Below are 21,293 nucleotides of genomic sequence, written 5' to 3'. Positions count from 1 at the left end.
AGGCATACTTCTATGTGTAATCAGGCCAGGTAGCCTAGAGGCCTACTTCTATGTGTAATCAGGCCAGGTAGCCTAGAGGCCTACTTCTATGTGTAATCAGGCCAGGTAGCCTACAGGCCTACTTCTATGTGTAATCAGGCCAGGTAGCCTAGAGGCCTACTTCTATGTGTAATCAGGCCAGGTAACCTACTTCTATGTGTAATCAGGCCAGGTAGCCTAGAGGCCTACTTCTATGTGTAATCAGGCCAGGTAGCCTAGAGGCCTACTTCTATGTGTAATCAGGCCAGGTAGCCTACTTCTATGTGTAATCAGGCCAGGTAGCCTAGAGGCCTACTTCTATGTGTAATCAGGCCAGGTAACCTACAGGCCTACTTCTATGTGTAATCAGGTGAGTGTCTTTACTCAAGATTGACAGGAGTGCTCCAAAAAAACTCGTAAATGAAATAAACACTAACTAGCCAAGACAGTGCTCTCGGCAAACAACGTGTCCATGACAACGGTAAGACTGAAGTAACATAGTGAACGCATTAACAGAAATTAGCGTAACCAAACTAACATTGTGTACTAGAAATGATGGTAATTAACGGTAAATGTACGACTGGTGATACTAGCGTGACATGAATACTACGCAGTCAGTCTCTCTTGGCTAAGAGTTGAGGAGAGACAGACTGCATCACTTATTCTTTTTAGAAGAAACATTCATGTGTTGAAAATACCAAATTGTTTGCATAGTCAACTTACACACAGCTCTGACACACACACTTATCCCACCAGCCATGCCACCAGGGGTCTTTTCACAGTCCCCAAAATCCAGAACAAATTCAAGAAAATGTACAGTATTATGTAGAGCCCTTGTTGCATGGAACTTCCTTCCATCTCATATTGCTCAAAGAAACAGCAAACCTGGTTTCAAAAAGCAGATAAAGCAACACCTCTCCCCTATTTGACCTCGGTAGTTTGTGGGTATGCATTGATATGGAGGCTACGTGTGCCTTTTACAAAATGTATGTAGTTCTGTCTTTGATCTGTTCTTGTCTATTGATGTTCTGTATTGTGTCATTCTTTATCATGTGTCATGTTCTGTGTGGACCCCCAGGAAGAGTAACTGCTGCTTTTGCACCATCTAATGGGGATCCTTATAAAATACCAAATAGCACCCCCACGGCCTCCGCAATGGATTAGTCCACTCAGACAGGCCTCTACAATGGATTAGTCCACTCAGACAGGCCTCTACAATGGATTAGTCCACTCAGACAGGCCTCTATAATGGATTAATCCACTCTGACAGGCCTCTACAATGGATTAGTCCACTCAGACAGGCCTCCACAATGGATTAGTCCACTCAGACAGGCCTCCACAATGGATTAGTTCACTCAGACAGGCCTCCATAATGGATTAGTCCACTCAGACAGGCCTCTATAATGGATTAGTCCACTCAGACAGGCCTCCATAATGGATTAATCCACTCTGACAGGCCTCTACAATGGATTAGTCCACTCAGACAGACCTCTACAATGGATTAGTCCACTCAGACAGGCCTCCACAATGGATTAATCCACTCAGACAGGCCTCTATAATGGATTAGTCCACTCAGACAGGCCTCTATAATGGATTAGTCCACTCAGACAGGCCTCTACAATGGATTAATCCACTCTGACAGGCCTGAATCAGCCAGGTGTCTCGTGTGCCATACTTTTAAAAATATATATATACTTGCCACTGCTTGACTAAAATAATCTCGGTCGACCAACAGTCTTTCGACCAAACAATTGACCAGACGACTAAATGGGGTCAGCCCAACTCTTAAGGCTCCACAACCCCACCATCCATATGGCGTCTCCGACCACATTTTCAGATCAACCATAAAATGAATGTAATACTTATATTAGTCTCTGCCGGCAGCTATTCACCTGACTGACATCTAGGAGTGACCAGCAATCTACCTGACTGACATCTAGGAGTGACCAGCTATCTACCTGACTGACATCTAGGAGTGACCAGCTATCTACCTGACTGACATCTAGGAGTGACCAGCTATCTACCTGACTGACATCTAGGAGTGACCAGGTAGTCACCTGACTGACATCTAGGAGTGACCAGCTATCTACCTGACTGACATCTAGGAGTGACCAGGTAGTCACCTGACTGACATCTAGGAGTGACCAGCTATCTACCTGACTGACATCTAGGAGTGACCAGCTATCTACCTGACTGACATCTAGGAGTGACCAGGTAGTCACCTGACTGACATCTAGGAGTGACCAGCTATCTACCTGACTGACATCTAGGAGTGACCAGCTATCTACCTGACTGACATCTAGGAGTGACCAGGTATCTACCTGACTGACATCTAGGAGTGACCAGCTATCTACCTGACTGACATCTAGGAGTGACCAGGTAGTCACCTGACTGACATCTAGGAGTGACCAGCCATCTACCTGACTGACATCTAGGAGTGACCAGCTATCTACCTGACTGACATCTAGGAGTGACCAGGTATCTACCTGACTGACATCTAGGAGTGACCAGCTATCTACCTGACTGACATCTAGGAGTGACCAGCTATCTACCTGACTGACATCTAGGAGTGACCAGCTATCTACCTGACTGACATCTAGGAGTGACCAGGTATTCACCTGACTGACATCTAGGAGTGACCAGCTATCTACCTGACTGACATCTAGGAGTGACCAGCTATCTACCTGACTGACATCTAGGAGTGACCAGCTATCCACCTGACTGACATCTAGGAGTGACCAGCTATCTACCTGACTGACATCTAGGAGTGACCAGCTATCTACCTGACTGACATCTAGAAGTGACCAGCTATCTACCTGACTGACATCTAGGAGTGACCAGCTATCTACCTGACTGACATCTAGGAGTGACCAGCTATCCACCTGACTGACATCTAGGAGTGACCAGCTATCTACCTGACTGACATCTAGGAGTGACCAGCTATCTACCTGACTGACATCTAGGAGTGACCAGCTATCTACCTGACTGACATCTAGGAGTGACCAGCTATCTACCTGACTGACATCTAGGAGTGACCAGCTATCTACCTGACTGACATCTAGGAGTGACCAGCTATCTACCTGACTGACATCTAGGAGTGACCAGGTAGTCACCTGACTGACATCTAGGAGTGACCAGGTATTCACCTGACTGACATCTAGGAGTGACCAGCTATCTACCTGACTGACATCTAGGAGTGACCAGGTATTCACCTGACTGACATCTAGGAGTGACCAGGTATTCACCTGACTGACATCTAGGAGTGACCAGCTATCTACCTGACTGACATCTAGGAGTGACCAGGTATTCACCCGACTGACATCTAGGAGTGACCAGCTATCTACCTGACTGACATCTAGGAGTGACCAGGTATTCACCTGACTGACATCTAGGAGTGACCAGCTATCTACCTGACTGACATCTAGGAGTGACCAGGTATTCACCTGACTGGCATCTAGGAGTGACCAGCTATCTACCTGACTGACATCTAGGAGTGACCAGGTATTCACCTGACTGACATCTAGGAGTGACCAGGTATTCACCTGACTGACATCTAGGAGTGACCAGGTATTCACCCGACTGACATCTAGGAGTGACCAGCTATCTACCTGACTGACATCTAGGAGTGACCAGGTAGTCACCTGACTGACATCTAGGAGTGACCAGGTATTCACCTGACTGACATCTAGGAGTGACCAGGTATTCACCTGACTGACATCTAGGAGTGACCAGGTAGTCACCTGACTGACATCTAGGAGTGACCAGGTATTCACCTGACTGACATCTAGGAGTGACCAGGTATTCACCCGACTGACATCTAGGAGTGACCAGCTACCTACCTGACTGACATCTAGGAGTGACCAGGTAGTCACCTGACTGACATCTAGGAGTGACCAGGTATTCACCTGACTGACATCTAGGAGTGACCAGGTAGTCACCTGACTGACATCTAGGAGTGACCAGGTATTCACCTGACTGACATCTAGGAGTGACCAGGTAGTCACCTGACTGACATCTAGGAGTGACCAGGTATTCACCTGACTGACATCTAGGAGTGACCAGGTAGTCACCTGACTGACATCTAGGAGTGACCAGGTATTCACCTGACTGACATCTAGGAGTGACCAGGTAGTCACCTGACTGACATCTAGGAGTGACCAGGTAGTCACCTGACTGACATCTAGGAGTGACCAGGTAGTCACCTGACTGACATCTAGGAGTGACCAGGTATTCACCTGACTGACATCTAGGAGTGACCAGGTAGTCACCTGACTGACATCTAGGAGTGACCAGCTATCTACCTGACTGACATCTAGGAGTGACCAGGTATTCACCTGACTGACATCTAGGAGTGACCAGGTATTCACCTGACTGACATCTAGGAGTGACCAGCTATCTACCTGACTGACATCTAGGAGTGACCAGGTATTCACCTGACTGACATCTAGGAGTGACCAGCTATCTACCTGACTGACATCTAGGAGTGACCAGGTATTCACCTGACTGACATCTAGGAGTGACCAGCTATCTACCTGACTGACATCTAGGAGTGACCAGGTATTCACCTGACTGACATCTAGGAGTGACCAGGTATTCACCTGACTGACATCTAGGAGTGACCAGGTAGTCACCTGACTGACATCTAGGAGTGACCAGCTATCTACCTGACTGACATCTAGGAGTGACCAGCTATCTACCTGACTGACATCTACAAGTGACCAGGTATTCACCTGACTGACATCTACAAGTGACCAGGTATTCACCTGACTGACATCTACAAGTGACCAGCTATCTACCTGACTGACATCTACAAGTGACCAGGTATTCACCTGACTGACATCTAGGAGTGACCAGCTATCTACCTGACTGACATCTAGGAGTGACCAGGTATTCACCTGACTGACATCTAGGAGTGACCAGGTAGTCACCTGACTGACATCTAGGAGTGACCAGCTATCTACCTGACTGACATCTAGGAGTGACCAGCTATCTACCTGACTGACATCTAGGAGTGACCAGCTATCTACCTGACTGACATCTAGGAGTGACCAGGTATTCACCTGACTGACATCTAGGAGTGACCAGGTATTCACCTGACTGACATCTACAAGTGACCAGGTAGTCACCTGACTGACATCTAGGAGTGACCAGCTATCTACCTGACTGACATCTAGGAGTGACCAGGTATTCACCTGACTGACATCTAGGAGTGACCAGGTAGTCACCCGACTGACATCTAGGAGTGACCAGGTATTCACCTGACTGACATCTAGGAGTGACCAGGCATTCACCTGACTGACATCTAGGAGTGACCAGGCATTCACCTGACTGACATCTAGGAGTGACCAGGTATTCACCTGACTGACATCTAGGAGTGACCAGGTATTCACCCGACTGACATCTAGAAGTGACCAGGTATTCACCTGACTGACATCTAGGAGTGACCAGGTATTCACCTGACTGACATCTAGGAGTGACCAGGTATTCACCCGACTGACATCTAGAAGTGACCAGCTATCCACCTGACTGACATCTAGGAGTGACCAGGTATTCACCTGACTGACATCTAGGAGTGACCAGGTATTCACCTGACTGACATCTAGGAGTGACCAGGTATTCACCCGACTGACATCTAGAAGGATCCACCTGCTGCAAACAAGGCAAATCAGGGGGACGAATATAACGAACAAACAACTGTTCATGACTCCACTAATTCGCTAAGAGCAATTAGAACTCAGATCAAGAATAGAAATGTTCTGATCTTTGATCAACGCTGGGAATGCAATAAGTGGGTAAATGCTAATTAACAAAATAGAAATGGTCAGTCAACAGTGTTTACCCTCTGCTGCTTCCCTGTTTATTTCACATCGTTTGTAACTTATTACCTCGAACTGGACAAAGATTTCCTTTCTTTACTGAGTCCAACGCAAAGGATATACTGCTTCCCCTAAACCAGGCCCAAATCCCCGTCATTTGCGCGAAGAAAAGACGGATAATACAGGGGCGGAGATCGGGGTGCCTTGCGAGAAGTCGTCGGTGTGTGGGTAACCCACCTCTACAATGCGTTCTATTGGCCAATAGAGTGGGTAACCCACCTCTACAATGCGTTCTATTGGCCAATAGAGTGGGTAACCCACCTCTACAATGCGTTCTATTGGCCAATAGAGTGGGTAACCCACCTCTACAATGCGTTCTATTGGCCAATAGAGTGGGTAACCCACCTCTACTATGCGTTCTATTGGCCAATAGAGTGGGTAACCCACCTCTACAATGCGTTCTATTGGCCAATAGAGTGGGTAACCCACCTCTACTATGCGTTCTATTGGCCAATAGAGTGGGTAACCCACCTCTACTATGCGTTCTATTGGCCAATAGAGTGGGTAACCCACCTCTACAATGCGTTCTATTGGCCAATAGAGTGGGTAACCCACCTCTACAATGCGTTCTATTGGCCAATAGAGTGGGTAACCCACCTCTACCATACGTTCTATTGGCCAATAGAGTGGGTAACCCACCTCTACTATGCGTTCTATTGGCCAATAGAGTGGGTAACCCACCTCTACTATGCGTTCTATTGGCCAATAGAGTGGGTAACCCACCTCTACCATACGTTCTATTGGCCAATAGAGTGGGTAACCCACCTCTACCATCCGTTCTATTGGCCAATAGAGTGGGTAACCCACCTCTACCATACGTTCTATTGGCCAATAGAGTGGGTAACACGCCTCTACCATACGTTCTATTGGCCAATAGAGTGGGTAACCCACCTCTACCATACGTTCTATTGGGCAACGTGCAATCCCTGGAGAATGAACTGGATGAGCTCTGTTCGACATTATCCTACCAATGGGGCTATTCAAAGCTGTATTATCTTATGTTTCACGAGTCGTGGCTGAACGACGACACGGATAATATAGAGCACTACTACTACTACTGTTACTACTACCACTACTACTACTACTGTTACTACTGCTACTGCTACCACTACTACTACTACTACTACTACTACCACTACTACTACTACTACTGTTACTACTGCTACTACTACCACTACTGCTACCGCTACTACTACTACTACTGTTACTACTACTACTGCTACCACTACTACTACTACTGTTACTACTACTACTGCTACCACTACTACTACTACTGTTACTACTGCTACTACTACCACTACTACCAGTACTACTGCTACCACTACTACTACTACTACTACTACTGTTACTACTGCTACTACTACCACTACTACTACTACTGCTACTACTACTGTTACTACTGCTACCACTACTACTACTACTGTTACTACTGCTACTACTACCACTACTACTACTGCTACTACTACTACTGTTACTACTACTACTGCTACCACTACTACTACTACTGTTACTACTGCTACTACTACCACTACTACTGTTACTACTGCTACTACTACCACTACTACCAGTACTACTCCTACTACTACTGTTACTACTGCTACTACTACCACTACTACTACTACTGTTACTACTGCTACAACTACCACTGTTACTACTGCTACTACTACCACTACTACCAGTACTACTCCTACTACTACTGTTACTACTGCTACTACTACCACTACTACTACTACTGTTACTACTGCTACAACTACCACTACTACTACTACTGTTACTACTGCTACTACTACCACTACTACTACTACTGCTACTACTACCACTACTACTACTACTGTTACTACTACTACCACCACTACTACCAGTACTACTGCTACTACTGCTACTACTGTTACTACTACCAGTACTACTGCTACTACTACTGTTACTACTACTACTACCACTACTACTACCAGTACTACTGCTACTACCACCACTACTACCAGTGCTACTGCTACTACCACCACTACTACCAGTACTACTGCTACCAGTACTACTGCTACTACCAGCACTACTGTTACTACTGATACCAGTACTACTACTGCTACTACTACCAGTATTACTGCTACTGCTACTACTACTACTACTACTACTACTGTTACTACTACTACTGCTACCACTACTACTACTACTGTTACTACTGCTACTACTACCACTACTACCAGTACTACTCCTACTACTACTGTTACTACTACCACTACTACTACTACTGTTACTACTGCTACAACTACCACTACTACTACTACTGTTACTACTGCTACTACCACCACTACTACCAGTACTACTGCTACTACCACCACTACTACCAGTGCTACTGCTACTACCACCACTACTACCAGTACTACTGCTACTACCACCACTACTACCAGTACTACTGCTACCAGTACTACTGCTACTACCAGCACTACTGTTACTACTGATACCAGTACTACTACTGCTACTACTACCAGTATTACTGCTACTGCTACTACTACTACTACTACTACTACTACTACTACTGCTACTGCTACTACTACTACTGCTACTACTACTACTACTGCTACTACTACTGTTACTACTGCTACCACTACTACTACTACTGTTACTACTGCTACTACTACCACTACTACTACTGCTACTACTACTACTGTTACTACTACTACTGCTACCACTACTACTACTACTGTTACTACTGCTACTACTACCACTACTACCAGTACTACTCCTACTACTACTGTTACTACTACCACCACTACTACCAGTACTACTGCTACTATTGCTACTACTGTTACTACTACTACTGTTACTACTACCAGTACTACTGCTACTACTACTGTTACTACTACTACTACCACTACTACTACCAGTACTACTGCTACTACCACCACTACTACCAGTACTACTGCTACCAGTACTACTGCTACTACCAGCACTACTGTTACTACTGATACCAGTACTACTACTACTACTACTACCAGTATTACTACTACTACTACTACTACTACCAGTATTACTGCTACTACGACTACTACCAGTATTACTGCTACTACGACTACTACTACCAGTATTACTACTACTACTACTACTACCAGTATTACTGCTACTACGACTACTACTACCAGTATTACTGCTACTACTACTACTACTACCAGTATTACCACTACTACTGCTACTACCAGTATTACTGCTACTACTACTACTACTACCAGTATTACTACTACTACTACTACTACCAGTATTACTGCTACTACGACTACTACTACCAGTATTACTGCTACTACTACTACTACTACCAGTACTACTGCTACTACCACTGTTACCACTACTACAGCGACTACTACTGCTACTACAACCACCACTACTACTACTACTACTACTACTACCACAGTTACCACTACTACAGCGACTACTACTGCTACTACTACTACTACTACTACTACTACCACAGTTACCACTACTACAGCTACTACTATTACTACAGCGACTACTACTGCTACTACAATTCAGTCTATGACTGTGAGAAAGAAAGGAAAAGCTGCTTCTACGCAACACAAGTGCTTTTATCCACATTTCAGCCTCATAGCGTCAATTAATATTCAGACTATCGACCAATAAAACAACAAAGTCTGTAACAATAATAAATAAAGGCGTTTTGTCATATATTATCGTATAGTCTGAAGATGGGGGAAACGTGGTGGAAGAACCTCGACCATTTGAAATTCAAGAAAGCCGTTTTGTGTGACTACTACTGTATCCACGACCTGGAAAAAACACATAAATTTCAAAATGTAATTGTCTGTAAAGTCTGTAACAGTAATTAAAAAAAAAGGTGTTTTGTCATATATTATCGTAAAATATAGTATAGTAATAATAATAATATAGTCTGAAGATGTACTACTACTACTGTATCCACTACCTGGAAAAAACACATGCATTTCAAAATGTAATTGAATATTACCATACGTTGTTCCTCGTTTGAGATCAGTCCTCGTTTAACACTGCTTAACGATGTATTAAAAGGCGACTGAAGCATACCTTAGGTAGAGGTATATGATGTTTCCCAGTAAAGATGCAAAACGCCATTCTAGTGTGTCATTGTAGACCCTCTGGCCTTCTCAACCGCCTGGTAGAGCTCGGTAAGTTCTAGTGTGTCATTGTAGACCCTCTGGCCTTCTCAACCGCCTGGTAGAGCTCGGTAAGTTCTAGTGTGTCATTGTAGACCCTCTGGCCTTCTCAACCGCCTGGTAGAGCTCGGTAAGTTCTAGTGTGTCATTGTAGACCCTCTGGTCTCCTCAACCGCCTGGTAGAGCTCGGTAAGTTCTAGTGTGTCATTGTAGACCCTCTGGCCTTCTCAACCGCCTGGTAGAGCTCGGTAAGTTCTAGTGTGACATTGTAGACCCTCTGGCCTCCTCAACCGCCTGGTAGAGCTCGGTAAGTTCTAGTGTGTCATTGTAGACCCTCTGGACTCCTCAACCGCCTGGTAGAGCTCGGTAAGTTCTAGTGTGTCATTGTAGACCCTCTGGCCTCCTCAACCGCCTGGTAGAGCTCGGTAAGTTCTAGTGTGTCATTGTAGACCCTCTGGCCTCCTCAACCGCCTGGTAGAGCTCGGTAAGTTCTAGTGTGTCATTGTAGACCCTCTGGCCTCCTCAACCGCCTGGTAGAGCTCGGTAAGTTCTAGTGTGTCATTGTAGACCCTCTGGACTTCTCAACCGCCTGGTAGAGCTTGGTAAGTTCTTATTTCAGTTGAGAGTAATGGGAATTCAATGGGGCGGCAGGGTAGCCTAGTGGTTAGAGCGTTGGACTAGTACCCGGAAGGTTGAGAGTTCAAACCCCCGAGCTGACAAGGTACAAAATCTGTCGTTCTGCCCCTGAACAGGCAGTTAACCCACTGTTCCCAGGCCGTCATTGAAAATAAGAATTTGTTCTTAACTGACTTGCCTGGTTAAATAAAGGTAAAAAAAATAATAATAATGTTAAGTACTTGTTTTAACGTGTTTTCTCAAGAAGAAACAGAGGGTAACATTTGTTTCGTCGTCGTTGTCGAGTATACTTTCTACAATTTGATTTCATGTGGCATAAACCAACAAAAAAAACCACGATTTTTCAGTCAAAAATATGAGATAAGGGCGGGAGCACTGTGTGTGTTCTCTCATGAAGACTAAGTGCATGTGACGTGAAATATGTCTTTCCACACTGGGAGCAGTGGTAAGGCATCTTCCCTGTGTGTGTTACCTCATGGTCTGTCAGGTGCCTAAACTGGGTAAATATCATTCCACACTGGGAGCAGCGGAAAAGCTTCCCCCCTGTGTGGCATTTCTCATGCACTTTCAGGTTCCCTAAATTCTTAAAAGTGTTTTCACAATGAGAACAGTGAAAAAGCCTCTTTACTTCTGTGTGGGTTCTCTCGTGTGATTCCAGGTTCCCTAACTGGATAAATCTCTTTCCGCACTGAGAACAGTGATAAGGCTTCTCCCCTGTGTGTATTTTCGTATGTGCTTTCAGGCTCCCTGAATGGGTGAATCGCTTTCCACACAGGGGGCAGTGGTACGGCTTCTCTCCCGTATGTGTCCTCCCGTGCGTTTTCAGGTTCCCTAAATGGTTAAAACTCTTTCCACACTGGGCGCAGTGGTGTCGTCCAGCTGGTTTGGACGCCGCTGGGTCCGGATCCCCCGAAGGACTCGTACCGCTGTCAACGTGAGAGTCTGATCTCTCTCCTGCCAAAGACAGTGTTTAGTTAGACAGACATGTACGAAGTCCACATGATGAAACCTCCTACTAAGTCTTTGTATGGCGTTTAACATAGATCCCTCAGAGCAGAGTGGCTGTAGAGAACTGTAGGCTAATAAAAACAATCCTATTGAACTTTACATGTTGTTGTGTCTTTTTTTGTTGACACCCTAATCTGATCTAGATTTATGATATCCTTATTACATCTTGACATCCTTATTGATCAAAAATAACATCCTAATCTGATCTAGATTTATGATATCCTTATTACATCTTGACATCCTTATTGATAAAAAATGACATCCAAATCTGATCTACTTCTTAGAGGCTTGTAAGGGAATTTATCCAAATCTGATCTAGCTCTATGATCTCCACATCCAACATCTGATATAGGGTTAGCAGGGCATCAATGGAATGTGGATGTCAGATTAAATGAGGTTGGTTTCAATTATTGACTAAGACTTTGGAAGTAAATCCAAATTCAATATATGACATCAAAATTGGTAAATAAACAGAATTCTTTAAATAGAATATTGATTTATTTATTATTTTTGATATTCTTTTGCTTTTAACTCAGCTAGGTGAACTGGAGGAGTGTGCTCGCACATGCCCTTAGGGATAGGGCCCCCCTTTTTTTCTCCACTTCCTGTCTGAATGACGTGCCCAAAGTAAACTGCCTGTAGCTCAGGTCCTGAAGAGAGGATATGCATTTAATTGGTACCATTGGAAAGACAACTTTTAAGTTTGTAGAAATGTTACAATAATGTAGGAGAATATAACACAATAGATATGGTAGGAGAAAAATCCAACCTGATTTTTTTTGGGAGAGACCATCCTCTTAGAAATGCAAGAGAAAGGTCATATTGTAAAATAGCTCCCTGATGCAATTCCTATGGATTCCACAGGGCGTCAACAGTACACCCTGTACAAAAACAAACTCACGTCCTTGACAACTTCCTGGACAACAGCTCTGCACTGCTTCACGAAGCGCAACAAGTATGAATGCCCTTCTACTTCTGAAGAGGTCGTATCACTGTAAATGCTACATGGTCAGGTATGAATGCCCTTCTACTTCTGGAGAGGTCGTATCACTGTAAATGCTACATGGTCAAGTATGAATGCCCTTCTACTTCTGGAGAGGTCGTATCACTGTAAATGCTACATGGTCAGGTATGAATGCCCTTCTACTTCTGAAGAGGTCGTATCACTGTAAATGCTACATGGTCAATGCAGATGTCAGATTAACTATGCAGCGCCCAGACGCACAAATCACCTCACCGCCAATTTAACATCTGATTGGCTTAACGCACCACCACTATTTTTTTATTTTTTTTACCTTTATTTAACCAAGTCAGTTAAAGAACAAATTCTTATTTTCAATGACGGCCTAGGAACAGTGGGTTAACTGGTCTAGGAACAGTGGGTTAACTGGTCTAGGAACAGTGGGTTAACTGCCTGTTCAGGGGCAGAACGACAGATTTGTACCTTGTCAGCTCGGGGGATTTGAACTTGCAACCTTCCGGTTACTAGTCCAACGGTGTGGACCTGTGGAGCTTCTCAATGTAAATGTTTTCTTCACCTAAAACAGCTAGCAAAACAAAGTGTGTTTTTACATCCATTGAGAATTACAATAGTTCCTCAATGTATATGAAAAAAATATTTCCCAGCTCTCTCCTTTTTCGATGAACCGCTCAGCGTGAAAGGAAAACAAGGAAATGCTCTGACCCAGTGGAAACGTCATAATATAGACCTGATTACTTCTCTTCAGTGCTTGACTTGGATTGGAATAGGTTCCGGTACTCATTTTGGGTGCTGGTACTGTCTATATGTAGGTGCAGGAGCATCCCCTATACTTCTGAGCTAATATTCTATAAGAGGAACATTTGAGGTTTCGCTACTCAGCTCCAGTGAGCGCCTGTCCAAGTCGAGCATAGCTTCTTATCTCTTGCGCAAATAGCCTACAGCTGTGTCGGTCCTGAGCTCACCGGTTGAGGGGAAACTCTGAGGATCCAGAATATTTTATAGAATGTTGCTAGGTTGCTAGCACAAGCTTCAGGCCTGACCCAAGTTAATAGTTGATACAGTGTTTCAAGTTGGTTGCAGACAGGCCATGCATAGTCAATGTGATTTTATAGGATATTTATTTTTTAAATCAGGATATTTTCTACATGCAGGCTGCAATGTTTTTATTTGTTGACTTTATGCAGGCTATTTTTACATAGTTGGAAACAGAAAATGCTTTTTATGTTTTTATAATTTTCATTTAGATTGAATTTTGATGAACGACATGACAATGATTTTGAGATATGAAGACGTTTATTATAAATGAAAATAAAATGTTCCATGAAAATGTGCATATGAAAACCATAACTGGCACGCAGATAAGTAGAAATGGTACGATAAATTGGCACTCCACATAAGAAAAGGCAGAATGGTGTCTATATATGGAAAAATAAATCGACCAAGATTTGTATTAGTTGGGGAACAGCCCTACTGGGAACAGACCCGAGTGGGCAGATCTATTCTATTTGTTCAAACTCAACTACAGCACTTACTTTGATGTGTCAAATCTGATCCTTTCTTCTCTTCTCCTCCTCTCACAGTTCCACTCAGCCCTGTTGTTTTCCTGCAGTCCACCAGCAGCACAGACAACCTCTTCATACCCAGCAGTAAGGTGCTACCGGGAGAGGCACGACACAGGGACTCCGGGAGGGAGGAAGGGCTAGCGTTGTCCTGGTAACCATACAGAGGGGACACAGACATATATCATTATGGATGCTGATGTCACTGTTGTCATAAAGTGCTTAACAAAAACCCAGACCCAGATAGACCAGACCAAGCTGTACCATCTGGTGTTCTGATCTGGAGAGACTCTTCTCTGCCTCGTCAGCATCAGGACGTTGTTGAGGCTCCCCAGAGGATCCACCATAGTCATGTCTCTCTCCTGTGTGAATACAACATCAAACAGGTGGTAAACTTATGACTTTTTATTGCAATCATAGATGGTAGAGAATTCGATTTGATTAGTCCTCAACTCACAGCTCAGACACAACACTTGAGTCAGGATAAAGTGGGGTTAGCCTGCCCCCTAATTGGTCCTCAACTAGCCTGCCCCAGAGCAGGTTAGAGATAAAGGATTTGTTGCCATAGAAACTTACATGGTTAAGAGGTAAGAGACCTTCAACAGTGATCCTGAGTTGAATTCAGTGAGTCGAATTCAGAATTGAACCGAAGTCAGCTAACTCCTCTATCCCACTACATAGTACACCCCTCAGAGTTAAACAGGCTGTTGTGGGTTCTGATGGGAAATCAAAGTTGAGCCGGTGTTCATAATGTTTTGTAAACTCGGTATATATATCGGGTTCAGATGGGGTATGACCGTTGAACTGAGGTCGTTGGACATTTAGAAGTTGTATTCTTCAAGAATCAATGGCTACAACTCTCTCTAATGTGTCATCAGGTTCTAGGACTTCTTCTCTGCTTTTAAACTGTGAGATGTGAAGTTATGGACCGGTTCCGGGTGACATTATTGGTGTACAGAGCGCTCTGTGAATTCCATAGGTTCCCGTGCCTTATAGTGTCACAATGCCCCATCTGTCAGCTCTCTGTTTCCACTCTCTCAGCGGAGCTGACCTGAACTGCCAGGTTTCACACCCCACATTTAGATAGGGAGTAACATGTCACATTTTCTGGCCTATCCAGAATAATGATCTCTTCCTCTGAGAGAGTGAGCCCAGCTTGGGAGACAGCTCCCAGTGTGGAAAGATGTTTACCCGCTGACAAAACTAAATTCATGTAAATGGACAATAAAGTATCAATAATTTAAAAGTTTAAAAAAATGTATGTACCAATCGCAGATTGCCCCTTTATGAATTCCTCCAGTACTGAACAATATATTTGAGTGCATAACTTCAGTAGAATGCCCTTTTAAAACCACACCTTAGCCTAGTTCAACAACTGCTGAGTTGTTTTTAGAGAATACTCACTGGTGTTAATCAGAACTTCTGTCTCCTCCTCTTTCACTCCCAGAACGGCTTCAACCTCTTTTATTGAGACAGCCTCCTCTTCCTCCCCAAAAGGTTCCTCTTTCACTGAAACAGCCTCCTCTTCCTCCCTTTTCATTCTGAAAGCTTCTACCTCCTCTTCCACTGTGACAGCCTGTATCCCCTCTTCCTCTTTCACTCCTAAAGTTTCATTCTCTTCTTTCACTGTAACATCCTCCTCTTCTTTTAATACGATAGCCTCCTCTTCCACCTTTTTAATTCTGAAAGCTTCTTCCTCTCCTTTCACTGTAATATCATCCTCTTTTACGACAATGTTCAGCCCCAGAGCTTCTTTCTGAGTCCAGCAGACCTCTTTTGCAGGGGAGAAGTAGCTTAGTGAGCTCATGGTCGGGGATATTAGTTCGCTAAATAGCATTAGCTGGTTAGCGTTAGAGACAAGCCTAGTGCCGGGCTCAGTATCAATCTTATCAAGTTAACACATTTAACATGCAAATGACGTTACAATTAAGCAGTTGATACGTTAACATAATTGAGTTTAAAACACTGAGACTAATATACACAAGAATGGGCTAAAGAGCTTCAATATTTCGGTTTCATGTTGCCTAGCAAGCTATCGAGGTGGATGAATAAGTAGCCGTGTTGCTCTTCTTAGCATCCCGTCCACTAGATTATACGTCACGTAAGAATGACTCACTTCGCCATCTGCTGTCTGAATTGGGTGACGCAAAGAGGATTCTGACAAACAATGTCATAACAAATCATTTAAAGGTTTTTCCATACTTCTTATATATACACTATCACCCTCTGCGGAGTTGATAAAAACCGGAAACATCCGGTATTGATGGATATCAACATGTCGAATCATATGGAAGACATATCCGTTCATCGGTAGCGTGGCCGAGCGGTCTAAGGCGCTGGATTAAGGCTCCAGTCTCTTCGGAGGCGCGGGTTCGAATCCCGCCGCTGCCAGATATTTTGGCTCTCGAGTGACGCTGCATCTCAGTGCAAGAGGCGTCACTACAGACCCAGGTTCGATTCTAAACTGTATCACAAACGGTCGTGATCGGAAGTCCCATAGTGCGGCTCACATTGACCCATGTTTGCGGTCATTGTAAATAAGAATTGTTCTTAACTTACTTGCCTGGTTAAATACAGGGCTAAAAATATATATTTATATATATCATCAAAACTGACAGACATATTGTCCTCATTCCAGCACAGTTGTTGTTTCACCAACCCTTTTCTCCATTTCGTCCGCACTTACTCGCCTCCTTTTCCTAAACTATGGTTCCTCGTCGTAGATTTATGTCTCGAATGTGAATGTTGATCCAACACCTGCAGTTTTGATTTACATTTGGTTAAATTGTCAACTAAAGTGAATTCAACGTGAAATCAACTAAACATTTCACCGTGTCATTGGATTTAAGTTGGGTGAAAGGGCTTTATGTTAATCCAAAGTATTCAGCAATGCCTGGGCGAGTCAGTGCCACATGTTCATTTTTGCCGATATCAAGAAGTTATCCTGAAAAACCTATGTGGCAAATAACGTAAAAAAATGTCGTCTTCCCTGACAACAAAAAAAGATTGCTGTTTTGAAACTGCAATCCAAGTGCAGTAACTGCAGTCGACTGTGGTATTTAGGACGCAGTAATTGCAGAATAGCCGCAGTGTACTACAAGGTTCATTTGATTGTACTAAATAAATGCGTTGTTTGGTTTCCATGACAACTAACTGTTTTTCCTTCACTCCGATTGATAAAGACCATTTTATTAAAAGACATCTGTGCTGCATGTGTGAGGTGGCATTCTGTCATTAGCCCACAACATGTTTAGTTTGTATTTGCACAACAATTATTTGAATGTTAGTATTTTTTTTTTAAATAAAACATATCTGATAAATGAATTAAAAAATATGTCTGTCATCTACCTAGTCACTTTAACCCCTACCTACATGTACACATTACCTCAACTACCTCATACCCCTGCACATTGACTCTGTACAGGTACGTCGTGTATATAACCTCCTCATTGTTATTTTCTGTTACTATTTCCTTTTTAACTCATCATTTCAGGGTAAAAGTCTACACCTGTTGCATTCGGTGTTTGTGAGAAATACAATTTGATTTGATTTTTTTAAAAAAATACAGCGCACATGGGGAAAATATCAATGTGAGCCAGTTTGCTACAGCGGGAAAATACTCCCGAAACAACAGGAAATGTGAATTATTATGCTGATTATAATTGATTACATTTTTTTTTTGTAGGGATTGATGCATTTTACGATAGGGCAAATTAAGTCTGAAATGTTTAGTGGAAATTACAGACTTTGGAAGCGTTTTTAAACTGTGAATAAACTACACGTTTGAATGTACTGCTGCACAGGATGAGTGATAAAACTAAGATCCTACATCTGTACGCAATTTTTGCGACAGGAAAAACTCATTACACAGTGGGAGCATTGGAAAGGTTTATCGCCTGTGTGTGTCCTCTCGTGTTGTTTCAGGTCCCCTTACTGGTTAAAACTTTCCACAGTGGGAGCAGTTGCGTCCTCTTGCTGGTTTGGACGTTTCTGATTCCTCTGAATCTGGTCTTTCTCCTGCCAAAGACAGAGTGTTTATTTAAATAAAGACCTCAATGAAACCTCCACAACTCTCTTGCTAGGAGGTTGAATCTAAATCAAATCCCTCAATAACCTGAGGCTAGATTACAAAAAAATATATAATTTAAAAATAATCTTGGTGTAATTTGAAAATCAAAAGATGTAGAGCTCCAACTAGAATCCTCTCATGGAATGTCATGATGACATAATCAGAGCTCTGTAATACTAGATAATGCCATGTTTACAGGCTGAGCAGAGCTCTATAATAATAGATAATGTCATGTTTATAGGCTGAGCAGAGCTCTATAATAATAGATAATGTCATGTTTATAGGCTGAGCAGAGCTCTATAATAATAGATAATGTCATGTTTATAGGCTGAACAGAGCTCTATAATAATAGATAATGTCATGTTTACAGGCTGAACAGAGCTCTATAATAATAGATAATGTCATATTTACAGGCTGAGCAGAGCTCTATAATAATAGATAATGTCATGTTTACAGGCTGAGCAGAGCTCTATAATAATAGATCATGGCATGTTGAGGCTGAACAGAGCTCTGTAATAATAGATAATGTCATGTTTTTAGGCTGAGCAGAGCTCTATAATAATAGATAATGTCATGTTTTTAGGCTGAACAGAGCTCTATAATAATATATATTGTGGACTACAGTATTTCAATCAATGTCATAGGCTGCATTCGATCCATTGTTAATAATGTTTTGTTGGTGGCCCACTCTTTGATGGTAAACATCTACCACTGTGGCTTTAAAGGGATACTGCGAGATTCTGTTACCTCGTCTTAGCACATTGACTCACCTGTGTGGAATCACCTGCTTTCAACATATACCGAACAAAAATATAAACTCAACATGCAATAATTTCAAAGACTTTACTGATTTACAATTCATAGATGGAAATCAGTCAATTTAAATAAATGTATTAGGCCCTAATCTATGGATTTCACATAACTGGGCAGAGGAGCAATCATGGGTGGGCCTGGGAGGGCCACTGGGGAGCCAGACCCAGCCAATCAGAATCATTTTTTCCCCACAAAGGGGCTATATTACAGACAGAAATACTCCTCAGTGCCCGCCCCCGGATAATACCGCAGGAGTAGCCAGATGTGGAGGTCCTGGCCATAAACAAACAAGAAAATGCTCATCCAGAAGTGGCGCTCCTAGTGGCCAGTGACTTTACTGCAGGCAAACCTAAATCCGTTTTACCTCATTTCTACCAGCATGTCACATGTGCAACCAGAGAAGAAAAAAAACACAAGACCACCTTTACTCCACACAGAGACGCATACAAAGCTCTCCCTGACCCGCCATTTCTCAAATCTGATCATAATTCTATCCTCCTGATTCCTGCTTTCAAGCAAAAACTAAAGCAGGAAGTACCAGTGACTCGCTCAATACGGAAGTGGTCAGATGACGTGGATGCTATGCTACAGGACTGTTTTGCTAGCACAGACTGGAATATGTATCGGAATTCATCTAATGGCATTGAGGAGTACACCACCTCAGTCACCGGCTTCATCAATAAGAGCATTGACAAAGTAATCCCCGCAGAGACCTTGCGTACATATCCCAACCAGAAGCCATGGATGACAGGCAACATCTGCACCGAGCTACAGGCTAGAGCTGCCGCTTTCAAGGAGCAGGACAAGTGTTCCGGACGCTTATAAGAAATCCTGCAATTCCCTCAGACGAACCATCAAACAGGCAAAGCGTCAATACAGGATTGAGACTGAATCCTACTACACCAGCTCTGATACTCGTCGGATGTGGCAGGGCTTGCAAGCTGCTTCCAAGTGACACGAGCCTACCAGACAAGCTAAGCGCCTTTTAATGCTCACTTCAAGGCAAGCAACACTGAACCGTGCATGAGAGCACCAGCTGTTCCCGGACAACTGTGTGATCACGCTCTCCGATGCCGATGTGAGCAAGACCTTTGAACAGGGCAACATTCACAAGGCCGCGGGGCCAGACGGATTACCAGGACGTGTTCTCAGAGCACGGGCCACCTGGCAAGAGGTTCCTACTGACATTTTCAACACCTCCCTGACCAGGTCTGTAATACCTACATGTTTCAAGCAGATCACAATAGTCCCTGCGCCCCAAGAAAGCGAAGGTAACCTGCCTAAACGACCACCACTCCATATCACTTACGTCTGTAGCCATGGGGATCCTCAACACGGGGGCCCCCTCTAAAACAGAAAATTAACTAAATCCAATTGATATCAATCAACAAAGAGATTAGAATATGTTGAAGGCTAGCTGTATTGGGTGCAGATGACTGAAAGGCTCACCTTTGTGTCTGTAGGTATACAGACGAGGAGGCATACAAAGGTATGGCAATTGGTATTGGTATGTTATACAGATCACATTTACCATCTAACCTCTTCAATGAATCAATGAATATCCCATAGGCCTCTACATTTTGGACAAGGTACAGTATAAGTCAAATGTTTGGACACATCTACTCAGTCAAAAAAATGTACTATTTTCTACATTGTAGAATAGTGAATACATCAAAACTATGAAATAACACACATGGAATCATGCAGTACCCCAAAAAGTTTTACAAAAATCTATTTTATACTTAGCTACCCTTTGCCATGATGACAGCTTTGCACACTCTTGGCATTCTCAAATCAAATTTTATTGGTCACATACACATGGTTAGCAGATGCTATTGCGAGTGTAGTGAAATGCTTGTAATGTAGCGAAATGCTTTTGACGCGAGCCTTCTCTCAACCAGCTTCATGAGGTAGTCACCTGGAGTGCATTGCAAATAACAGGTGTGCCTTGTTAAAAGATAATTTGTGGAATTTATTTTCTTCTTAATGGATTTGAGCATATCAGCTAACACAACTGACTACAACAATCAACTAATCATGATCTTCAGTTAAAAATGCAATTAGCTTCAATCAGGTGTGTTTGATGGGGGAAAAAGTGTGACAACCAAGACCTACAGTAGGATACAACAGACCTTTAATCAAGAACAACCAAGCCCTACAGTAGGATACAACAGACCTTTAATCAAGAACAAC

The 21,293-nt window shown here is 43.3% G+C and overlaps 1 protein-coding gene and 1 non-coding gene across 2 annotated transcripts; one reads left to right on the top strand and one right to left on the bottom strand.

The window, feature by feature from the left end:
• Positions 1–10,908: 10,908 nt before the first annotated feature.
• On the bottom strand, positions 10,909–16,282 carry LOC135537306 (zinc finger and SCAN domain-containing protein 2-like). Its single transcript, XM_064963507.1, has 4 exons — positions 15,623–16,282; positions 14,483–14,580; positions 14,192–14,369; positions 10,909–11,623 (listed from the first exon to the last, which is right to left on the bottom strand). The coding sequence occupies exons 1-4, from the start codon at positions 16,053–16,055 to the stop codon at positions 11,013–11,015; spliced, it is 1,320 nt and encodes a 439-aa protein (XP_064819579.1). The 5' UTR covers positions 16,056–16,282; the 3' UTR covers positions 10,909–11,012.
• A 245-nt stretch (positions 16,283–16,527) lies between these two features.
• On the top strand, positions 16,528–16,609 carry trnal-aag (transfer RNA leucine (anticodon AAG)). The gene has a single exon. It is a non-coding gene; the product is annotated as a tRNA-Leu (tRNA).
• Positions 16,610–21,293: the final 4,684 nt, after the last annotated feature.

This window comes from Oncorhynchus masou, unplaced genomic scaffold (genome assembly GCF_036934945.1).
Source record: "Oncorhynchus masou masou isolate Uvic2021 unplaced genomic scaffold, UVic_Omas_1.1 unplaced_scaffold_750, whole genome shotgun sequence".
In the NCBI taxonomy this organism is placed as follows: domain Eukaryota; kingdom Metazoa; phylum Chordata; class Actinopteri; order Salmoniformes; family Salmonidae; genus Oncorhynchus; species Oncorhynchus masou.
This window is presented reverse-complemented; position numbering and strand designations above follow the sequence as displayed.

Coding starts and splice junctions, on each gene's coding strand:
- LOC135537306 (XM_064963507.1), bottom strand. CDS start 16,055: ATGCTATTTAGCGAACTAATATCCCCGACCATGAGCTCACTAAGCTAC. Junction 14,370..14,482: donor CCAGATCAGAACACCAGATG/GTACAGCTTGGT, acceptor TATGGTTACCAG/GACAACGCTAGCCCTTCCTC. Junction 11,624..14,191: donor ATCAGATTTGACACATCAAA/GTAAGTGCTGTA, acceptor TGTCTTTGGCAG/GAGAGAGATCAGACTCTCAC.